The following is an 11,572-nucleotide window of genomic DNA, read 5'->3' on the forward strand; positions in this document are numbered from 1 at the left end:
GACACGGATAGAGGCAGCCCTGTTGAGACTGTATATTATAGAGGGGTACTTACACCCCTCCCAGGACACGGATAGAGGCAGCCCTGTTGAGACTGTATATTATAGAGGGGTACTTACACCCCTCCCAGGACACGGATAGAGGCAGCCCTGTTGAGACTGTATATTATAGAGGGGTACTTACACCCCTCCCAGGACACGGATAGAGGCAGCTGTTGGGGCAGACTGTATATTATAGAGGGGTACTTACACCCCTCCCAGGACACGGATAGAGGCAGCCCTGTTGAGACTGTATATTATAGAGGGGTACTTACGCCCCTCCCAGGACACGGATAGAGGCAGCCCTGTTGAGACTGTATCGAGTCATCATGTTGGGGATGTCATCCTGTAGTTCTGTCCTCTTACCAGAGAACCCAGCCCTCTCAAACAGATGGGCTCGGGCAGGAGACGAGTCCTGGGAGAGACGATACAGAAGGTTAGTGTGTGTGTGTGTGTTTGTCCCAGTCTGTGTGGGTCGTCCTCAGGGGATAATTGTACCAGGTTGGCCAATAACAGAAACTAGTAGCTAGTCATTTTAGTTTGAAAGAATTTCCCGTGTGTGTGTGTTTGTCTGTATGTTTGTCTGTGTGTGTGTGTGTTTGTCTGTGTGTGTGTGTGTGTGTGTGTGTGTTTGTTTGTCCGTGTGTGTGTGTGTCTGTCTGTCTGTCTGTCTGTCTGTCTGTCTGTCTGTCTGTCTGTCTGTCTGTCTGTCTGTCTGTCTGTGTGTGTGTTTGTTTGTCCGCGTGTGTGTCTGTCTGTCTGTGTGTTTGTTTGTCCGTGTGTGTGTGTGTGTGTGTGTGTTCCTATGCCTCTCCGTCTCACCTGTTTGACTGAGCGCACCGAGGAGACATGGTCCACCTGGGCACACCACTTGTCGTAGCAGTTGTACTCTCCCTTCTCTGCCATGTCCCACAGGTACTGACGTCCCCTGAAGTTCTCCTGCTCGTAGCCCACCCATCTGAACCAAACACACACATAGACACAACCTCTGAAGTTCTCCTGCTCGTAGCCCACCCATCTGAACCACACACACATAGACACAACCTCTGAAGTTCTCCTGCTCGTAGCCCACCCATCTGAACCACACACACATAGACACAAGACAGCCCACCCATCTGAACCACACACACATAGACACAACCTCTGAAGTTCTCCTGCTCGTAGCCCACCCATCTGAACCACACACACACATAGACACAACCTCTGAAGTTCTCCTGCTCGTAGCCCACCCATCTGAACCACACACACACATAGACACAACCTCTGAAGTTCTCCTGCTCGTAGCCCACCCATCTGAACCACACACACATAGACACAACCTCTGAAGTTCTCCTGCTCGTAGCCCACCCATCTGAACCACACACACACATAGACACAACCTCTGAAGTTCTCCTGCTCGTAGCCCACCCATCTGAACCAAACACACATAGACACAACCTCTGAAGTTCTCCTGCTCGTAGCCCACCCATCTGAACCACACACACACATAGACACAACCTCTGAAGTTCTCCTGCTCGTAGCCCACCCATCTGAACCACACACACACATAGACACAACCTCTGAAGTTCTCCTGCTCGTAGCCCACCCATCTGAACCAAACACACATAGACACAACCTCTGAAGTTCTCCTGCAAGTCAGCCCACCCATCTGAACCAAACACACACACATAGACACAACCTCTGAAGTTCTCCTGCTCGTAGCCCACCCATCTGAACCACACACACACATAGACACAACCTCTGAAGTTCTCCTGCTCGTAGCCCACCCATCTGAACCACACACACACATAGACACAACCTCTGAAGTTCTCCTGCTCGTAGCCCACCCATCTGAACCACACACACATAGACACAACCTCTGAAGTTCTCCTGCTGTAGCCCACCCATCTGAACCACACACACACATAGACACAACCTCTGAAGTTCTCCTGCTCGTAGCCCACCCATCTGAACCAAACACACATAGACACAACCTCTGAAGTTCTCCTGCCTGTGAGCCCACCCATCTGAACCACACACACACATAGACACAACCTCTGAAGTTCTCCTGCTCGTAGCCCACCCATCTGAACCACACACACATAGACACAACCTCTGAAGTTCTCCTGCTCGTAGCCCACCCATCTGAACCACACACACACATAGACACAACCTCTGAAGTTCTCCTGCTCGTAGCCCACCCATCTGAACCACACACACATAGACACAACCTCTGAAGTTCTCCTGCTCGTAGCCCACCCATCTGAACCACACACACACATAGACACAACCTCTGAAGTTCTCCTGCTCGTAGCCCACCCATCTGAACCACACACACACATAGACACAACCTCTGAACAGTGGAACAATGACTGCAGACAACAAACAGGGTGGTGGAGGGGGAAACTAGGGACCAGATACATCTATATGTCTTAGGATGAACACATTAAGAATGTAATTGTGAAAGAACGTGATTGGCCAAATAAATTCCTGCTCGGAATTCTATTCTATTTGATTCTATTCTCGTTTGTTCTGAATGAAATTGGTATTTTTGAAGTAAACAGGTATTCCTGTTCAATGTGATATAATCCACAGTTTTCTATACAGAAGAATGCGTGTCATTTTGCAGTGACATATTAATGTCAGTAGGTGGCTCCACTCCACTTATGATCCATCTCCACAGAGCCCTAACCCTCCATCTCCACAGAGCCCTAACCCTCCATCTCCACAGAGCCCTAACCCACTAACCCTCCATCTCCACAGAGCCCTAACCCTCCATCTCCACAGAGCCCTAACCCACCATCTCCACAGAGCCCTAACCCTCCATCTCCACAGAGCCCTAACCCACTAACCCTCCATCTCCACAGAGCCCTAACCCTCCATCTCCACAGAGCCCTAACCCACTAACGCTCCATCTCCACAGAGCCCTAACCAACTAACGCTCCATCTCCACAGAGCTCTAACCCTAACCCACTAACCCTCCATCTCCACAGAGCCCTAACCCTAACCCACTAACCCTCCATCTCCACAGAGCCCTAACCCATTAAACCTCCATCTCCACAGAGCACCAACCCTCCATCTCCACAGAGCCCTAACCCTCCATTCCACAGAGCCCTACCCCTAACCCACTAACCCTCCATCTCCACAGAGCACCAACGCTCCATCTCCACAGAGCCCTAACCCTCCATCTCCACAGAGCCCTAACCCTCCATCTCCACAGAGCCCTAACACTCCATCTCCACAGAGCACTAACCCTCCATCTCCACAGAGCCCTAACCCCCATCTCACAGAGCCCTAACCTCCATCTCCACAGAGCCCTAACCCATCTCCACAGAGCCCTCCCTCCATCTCCACAGAGCCCTACACCCACTCCACAGAGCACTAACCCTCCATCTCCACAGAGCCCTAACCCACTAACCCTCCATCTCCACAGAGCCCTAACCCACTCACCCTCCATCTCTACAGAGCCCTAACCCACTAACGCTCCATCTCCACAGAGCCCTAACCCTCTTACCCTCCATCTCCACAGAGCCCTAACCCACTAACCCTCCATCTCCACAGAGCCCTAACCCACTCACCCTCCATCTCCACAGAGCCCTAACCCACTCACCCTCCATCTCCACAGAGCCCTAACCCACTCACCCTCCATCTCCACAGAGCCCTAACCCTCCATCTCCACAGAGCCCTAACCCACTAACCCTCCATATCCACAGAGCTCTAACCCTAACCCACTAACCCTTCATCTCCACAGAGCTCTAACCCTAACCCACTAACCCTTCATCGCCACAGAGCCCTAACCCTAACCCACTAACCCTCCATCTCCACAGAGCCCTAACCCACTAACCCTTCATCTCCACAGAGCCCTAACCCTAACCCACTTACGCTCCATCTCCACAGAGCCCTAACCCACTAACCCTCCATCTCCACAGAGCCCTAACCCACTAACCCTCCATCTCCACAGAGCCCTAACCCACTTACCCTCCATCTCCACAGAGCCCTAACCCACTAACCCTCCATCGCCACAGAGCCCTAACCCACTAACCCTCCATCTCCACAGAGCCCTAACCCACTCACCCTCCATCTCCACAGAGCCCTAACCCACTCACCCTCCATCTCCACAGAGCCCTAACCCACTCACCCTCCATCGCCACAGAGCCCTAACCCACTAACCCTCCATCTCCACAGATCCCTAACCCACTTATGTTCCATCTCCACAGAGCCCTAACCCACTTACGTTCCATCTCCACAGAGCCCTAACCCTCCATCTCCACAGAGCCCTAACGCTCCATCTCCACAGAGCCCTAACCCTCCATCTCCACAGAGCCCTAACCCTCCATCTCCACAGAGCCCTAACACTCCATCTCCACAGAGCACTAACCCTCCATCTCCACAGAGCCCTAACCCACTCACCCTCCATCTCCACAGAGCCCTAACCCACTCACCCTCCATCTCCACAGAGCCCTAACCCACTCACCCTCCATCTCCACAGAGCCCTAACCCACTCACCCTCCATCTCCACAGAGCCCTAACCCACTCACCCTCCATCTCTACAGAGCCCTAACCCACTAACGCTCCATCTCCACAGAGCCCTAACCCTCTTACCCTCCATCTCCACAGAGCCCTAACCCACTAACCCTCCATCTCCACAGAGCCCTAACCCACTCACCCTCCATCTCCACAGAGCCCTAACGCTCCATCTCCACAGAGCCCTAACCCACTAACCCTCCATATCCACAGAGCTCTAACCCTAACCCACTAACCCTTCATCTCCACAGAGCTCTAACCCTAACCCACTAACCCTTCATCGCCACAGAGCCCTAACCCTAACCCACTAACCCTCCATCTCCACAGAGCCCTAACCCACTAACCCTTCATCTCCACAGAGCCCTAACCCTAACCCACTTACGCTCCATCTCCACAGAGCCCTAACCCACTAACCCTCCATCTCCACAGAGCCCTAACCCACTAACCCTCCATCTCCACAGAGCCCTAACCCACTTACCCTCCATCTCCACAGAGCCCTAACCCACTAACCCTCCATCGCCACAGAGCCCTAACCCACTAACCCTCCATCTCCACAGAGCCCTAACCCACTCACCCTCCATCTCCACAGAGCCCTAACCCACTCACCCTCCATCTCCACAGAGCCCTAACCCACTCACCCTCCATCGCCACAGAGCCCTAACCCACTAACCCTCCATCTCCACAGATCCCTAACCCACTTATGTTCCATCTCCACAGAGCCCTAACCCACTTACGTTCCATCTCCACAGAGCCCTAACCCACTTACGTTCCATCTCTACAGAGCCCTAACCCTAACCCACTTACCCTCCATCTCCACAGAGCCCTAACCCACTCACCCTCCATCGCCACAGAGCCCTAACCCACTAACCCTCCATCTCCACAGATCCCTAACCCACTTACGCTCCAGCTCCAAAGAGCCCTAACCCACTCACCCTCCATCTCCACAGAGCCCTAACCCACTCACCCTCCATCTCCACAGAGCCCTAACCCTCCATCTCCACAGAGCCCTAACCCACTAACCCTCCATCTCCACAGAGCCCTAACCCACTTACACTCCATTCTCCACAGAGCCCTAACCCACTTACGCTCCATTCTCCACCTGCACAGAGTTGCATCTCTCTGGGAAGTTCTTGTCGCTTAGTTTCTGGCAGTCGGCACTCAGGTCCAGACGTCTGCCGGCAAAATTACGCTGTTCGAAAAGGGTCACCTGACAACACAATATCAACACACAAAATAACATCATCATCAACAACCACTAAGTAAATATAAACAACTCTCTCTAACTTACTGACATGGTACATCTCTATGAAATAACTAACTTATTGATGTGGTACATAGTACATCTCTATGAAATAACTAACTTATTGACGTGGTACATCTCTATGAAATAACTAACTTATTGATGTGGTACATGGTACATCTCTATGAAATAACTAACTTATTGATGTGGTACATAGTACATCTCTATGAAATAACTCACTTATTGACATGGTACATCTCTATGAAATAACTAACTTATTGACACGGTACATCTCTATGAAATAACTAGCTTACTGACGTGGTACATCTCTATGAAATAACTAACTTATTGACGTGGTACATCTCTATGAAATAACTAACTTATTGACACGGTACATCTCTATGAAATAACTAGCTTACTGACGTGGTACATCTCTATGAAATAACTAACTTATTGACATGGTACATAGTACATCTCTATGAAATAACTAACTTATTGACACGGTACATCTCTATGAAATAACTAGCTTATTGACGTGGTACATCTCTATGAAATAACTAACTTATTGACGTGGTACATCTCTATGAAATAACTAACTTATTGACGTGGTACATCTCTATGAAATAACTAACTTATTGACACGGTACATCTCTATGAAATAACTAACTTATTGACACGGTACATCTCTATGAAATAACTAGCTTACTGACATGGTACATCTCTATGAAATAACTAACTTACTGACATGGTACATCTCTATGAAATAACTAACTTATTGACGTGGTACATCTCTATGAAATAACTAACTTATTGACGTGGTACATCTCTATGAAATAACTAACTTATTGACGTGGTACATAGTACATCTCTATGAAATATCTAACTTACTGACATGGTACATCTCTATGAAATAACTAACTTATTGACGTGGTACATAGTACATCTCTATGAAATATCTAACTTACTGACGTGGTACATGGGCTTTCTCTATGAAATAACTAACTTAATGAAATATGTAAAAACGGTTTTGCTCTGATTTAAAAAGTCAGCTCCGTTATCTTGTGTGTTGGACGAGGGCATCACACGTTTGGACCTACCCTCCCACTGGACCCGTAGAAGGCACGTTGGAGCACAGACCCCAGCTTGCTGCGGAGACAGGATGGAGGAACCTCTAGTTAAACACATGAACTGCAGACAGGACCTTTGTCCACATGACCTTTGTCCACAGCACCTTTGTCCACAGCACCTTTGTCCACAGCACCTTTGTCCACATGACCTTTGTCCACAGCACCTTTGTCCACATGACCTTTGTCCACAGCACCTTTGGCTACATGACCTTTGTCCACAGCACCTTTGCCAGCTATCTCACTCAGATGTACACACACACACACGCACGCAAACGCACGCACACACACATCAATAATCTTGCTGCCAAATTCCGATAAGGGACAGCATGTATCTGTGACTAAAACGTTTATTTGATATCTATAGAGCCAATGATTATACTTTAAAGACGGAATGGTTATCTGTTTTTCCAGTAATAATGTCTAATGTAATTTTAGGACATGTGCCAAACAGTACCCTATTCCCTATGTAGTGCACTACTTTTGACCAGACCTGTATGGGCTGTATGGGGCTCTGGTCAAAAGTAGTGCACTACATAGGGAATAGGGTGCCATTTGTGACTTATCCTTAAAATCAGGCCATTATGACAAACTAGAATTGTGTTTCAATCCTTTCCCTATAAACTGGAAACAGGCTAGCCATCGTTTAAAATGAGATGATTTAACGGGAATCAGGCTAGCCATCGTTCAAAATGAGATGATTTAACGGGAATCAGGCTAGCCATCATTTAAAATGAGATGATTTAACGGGAATCAGGCTAGCCATCGTTTAAAATGAGATAATTTAACGGGAATCAGGCTAGCCATCATTCAAAATTAGGTGATTTAACGGGAATCAGGCTAGCCATCGTTTAAAATGAGATAATTTAACGGGAATCAGGCTAGCCATCATTCAAAATTAGGTGATTTAACGGGAATCAGGCTAGCCATCGTTCAAAATGAGATAATTTAACGGGAATCAGGCTAGCCATCGTTCAAAATTAGGTGATTTAACGGGAATCAGGCTAGCCATCGTTCAAAATTAGGTGATTTAACGGTAATCAGGCTAGCCATGGTTCAAAATTAGATGATTTAACGGTAATCAGGCTAGCCATCGTTCAAAATTAGATGATTTAACGGGAATCAGGCTAGCCATCGTTCAAAATTAGATGATTTAACGGGAATCAGGCTAGCCATCGTTCAAAATTAGATGATTTAACGGGAATCAGGCTAGCCATCATTCAAAATTAGATGATTTAACGGGAATCAGGCTAGCCATCGTTCAAAATGAGATGATTTTTAGCCATCATTTAAAATGAGGGAATCAGGCTAGCCATCATTCAAAATTAGATGCCATAGCCGTTCAAAATGAGATGATTTAACGGGAATCAGGCTAGCCATCATTTAAAATTAGATGATTTAACGGGAATCAGGCTAGCCATCATTCAAAATTAGATGATTTAACGGGAATCAGGCTAGCCATCGTTCAAAATGAGATGATTTAACGGAATCAGGCTAGCCATCATTCAAAATTAGGTGATTTAACGGAATCAGGCTAGCCATTTCGTTCATTTAAAATGAGATGATTTAACGGAATCAGGCTAGCCATCATTTAAAATGAGATAATTTAACGGGAATCAGGCTAGCCATCATTCAAAATTAGGTGATTTAACGGGAATCAGGCTAGCCATCGTTCAAAATTAGATGATTTAACGGGAATCAGGGCCATCATTTAAAATGAGCCATAGCCATCGTTCAAAAAAATTTGAGATCGTTCAAAATTGATTTAACGGGAATCAGGCTAGCCATCGTTCAAAATTAGATGATTTAACGGGAATCAGGCTAGCCAGCAAAATTAGATGATTTAACGGGAATCAGGCTTCAAAAATCAGGCTAGATGATTTAACGGGAATCAGGCTAGCCATCGTTCAAAATGAGATGATTTAACAGGAATCAGGCTAGCCATCATTTTGAGATAATTTGGGGAATCAGGCTAGCCATCATTCAAAATTAGGTGATTTAAAATGCTAGCCATCAAAATGAGATGATTTAACGGGAATCAGGCTAGCCATGATTTTCTAGCCAAAAATGAGATGATTTAACGGGAATCAGGCTAGCCATCATTTAAAATGAGATGATTTAGCCATCGTTTAAAATGAGGAATCAGGCTAGCCATCATTCAAAATTAGGTGATTTAACAGGAATCAGGCTAGCCATCGTTTAAAATGAGATGATTTAACGGGAATCAGGCTAGCCATCATTCAAAAAGAGGTGATTTAACGGGAATCAGGCTAGCCATCGTTCAAAATTAGATGATTTAACGGTAATCAGGCTAGCCATGGTTCAAAATTAGATGATTTAACGTAATCAAGCCATCGTTCAAAATTAGATGATTTAACGGGAATCAGGCTAGCCATCGTTCAAAATTAGATGATTTAACGGGAATCAGGCTAGCCATCATTTAAAATGAGATGATTTAACGGGAATCAGGCTAGCCATCGTTCAAAATGAGATGATTTAACGGGAATCAGGCTAGCCATCGTTCAAAATGAGATGATTTAACGGGAATCAGGCTAGCCATCATTTAAAATGAGACGGGAATCAGGCTAGCCATCATTTTGATTTAACGGGAATCAGGCTAGCCATCGTTCAAAATGAGATGATTTATCGGGAATCAGGCTAGCCATCATTCAAAATTAGGTGATTTAACGGTAATCAGGCTAGCCATCGTTCAAAATTAGATGATTTAACGGGAATCAGGCTAGCCATCGTTCAAAATTAGATGATTTAACGGGAATCAGGCTAGCCATCGTTCAAAATTAGATGATTTAACGGGAATCAGGCTAGCCATCATTTAAAATGAGATGATTTAGCCATCGTTCAAAATGAGATGATTTAACGGGAATCAGGCTAGCCATCATTCAAAAAATGATTTTCAGGCTAGATTTAAAATGGGAATCATGCTAGCCATCGTTCAAAAATGAGATATTTTAACAGGAATCAGGCAAAATTAGCCATCATTTAAAATGAGATAATAATTTAACGGGAATCAGGCTAGCCATCATTCAAAATTAGGTGATTTAACGGGAATCAGGCTAGCCATCGTTCAAAATGAGATGATTTAACGGGAATCAGGCTAGCCATCATTCAAAATTAGGTGATTTAACGGTAATCAGGCTAGCCATCGTTCAAAATTAGATGATTTGCGGAATCAGGCTAGCCATCGTTCAAAATTAGATGATTTAACGGGAATCAGGCTAGCCATCGTTCAAAATTAGATGATTTAACGGGAATCAGGCTAGCCATCGTTCAAAATGAGATGATTTAACGGGAATCAGGCTAGCCATCATTTAAAATGAGATGATTTAACGGGAATCAGGCTAGCCATCGTTCAAAATGAGATGATTTATCGGAATCAGGCTAGCCATCATTCAAAATTAGGTGATTTAACGGTAATCAGGCTAGCCATCGTTCAAAATTAGATGATTTAACGGGAATCAGGCTAGCCATCAATGATGATTTGGGCGACTTTTGGTGTCATGTGCATAGAGAGATCAGGGTTGAAGTCCATTTAATTTCAATTCCAGTCAGTTCAGAAAGTAAACCTAATTCCATGTCCAATTTTCCTGAATTGTCTGGAATTGAAATGGAATTGACCCCAACTCTGATAGCGATCCTATAATCCTACAGGATTCTCTGTAACTATTTGTATGGTCATGTGTAACAGAGTCGGAGAGACGGTGGGCAACACAAACTAGAGGACAGAGAGGAACTACGGCTGCGTTTACACAGGAGCACAATTCTGATCTTTAGCCCGATTATTGGCAAAAGAGCTAATCTGATTAGTCAAAAGATCAGTTAGAAAAAAATATCAGAATTGGGCCGCCTGTGAATACGCAGACATACGGACGGACACACAGACGGGCTTGGTGGGTGGGGTGAGGGGGGCTGTAGAGGGTGGGGGGTCAGGGAATCACAGAATCACTACTGTAGAATACCCCCCACCACCACCACCACTCTTCCCCTATCTAACACCTCACCTGAACGGGACGGGCAGCACACCCTGATCACAGCACTCTGAACATACCTGGTTTGTTGGGCTAGTCCGTATACTTTAGTGAAGATGTTCATGTCAGCTCCAAGAGTCCGGGAGAAAGACCTTTAAATACAGCGCTGTCCAGGTCACCGCTGACAGGAGCTACTAGAAGGATCACAGGCCCTGGGACACATTCATATGCTAAACACAGCTCACAGGTCACACACACACATGCTGCATTATTGTAAACACACACACACACACACACACGCACACACACACACACACACACACCCTCTTTGACACTGCGTATGTACTAGCAGAACAAGGAGTGCAGTGCCAACAGTTTTACCTCCTAACTATTCAGCGTTTTTTTTTGGAACAATATGCCTTCCCTCCATGATAATAACTGCATTCAGCCTGGATGGCTGGGTGCAGGACAGGCTGTATAGCACTGTAGAGCTGAATGGAACGGAGCATCTGGCTGCTACTACTCAGAATGGAGGCTTCTGCCATGGCCGTCTATGGTTATTCAGATACAGATTAATGTCTGCTTCCTGACTGGTTCATTAAATAACTCACCCCCCCCCCCCCCCCCCATCATCATATACATGGAAATGCATTACATCAGAGTCACTTCTCCTTTTGTTCACG

The 11,572-nt window shown here is 46.2% G+C and overlaps 1 protein-coding gene across 1 annotated transcript; it reads right to left on the bottom strand.

The window, feature by feature from the left end:
* Window positions 1-283: 283 nt before the first annotated feature.
* On the bottom strand, window positions 284-11,038 carry LOC135566404 (gamma-crystallin N-A-like). Its single transcript, XM_065014125.1, has 5 exons — window positions 10,970-11,038; window positions 6,877-6,925; window positions 5,625-5,746; window positions 859-994; window positions 284-451 (listed from the first exon to the last, which is right to left on the bottom strand). The coding sequence occupies exons 1-5, from the start codon at window positions 11,011-11,013 to the stop codon at window positions 308-310; spliced, it is 495 nt and encodes a 164-aa protein (XP_064870197.1). The 5' UTR covers window positions 11,014-11,038; the 3' UTR covers window positions 284-307.
* Between the last annotated feature and the right edge of the window lie 534 nt (window positions 11,039-11,572).

The sequence above is a fragment of the Oncorhynchus nerka genome, unplaced genomic scaffold (assembly GCF_034236695.1).
Source record: "Oncorhynchus nerka isolate Pitt River unplaced genomic scaffold, Oner_Uvic_2.0 unplaced_scaffold_5165, whole genome shotgun sequence".
NCBI lineage: Eukaryota > Metazoa > Chordata > Actinopteri > Salmoniformes > Salmonidae > Oncorhynchus > Oncorhynchus nerka.

Excerpts from the sequence above, each read along its gene's own strand:
- LOC135566404 (XM_065014125.1), bottom strand. The coding sequence starts at position 11,013 with ATGAACATCTTCACTAAAGTATACGGACTAGCCCAACAAACCAG. Across the intron at positions 6,926-10,969 it reads GGACTAGCCCAACAAACCAG|CAAGCTGGGGTCTGTGCTCC; the intron begins GTATGTTCAGAG and ends CTGTCTCCGCAG. Across the intron at positions 995-5,624 it reads GTGCAGGTGGAGAATGGAGC|ATGGGTGGGCTACGAGCAGG; the intron begins GTAAGTGGGTTA and ends TGTTTGGTTCAG.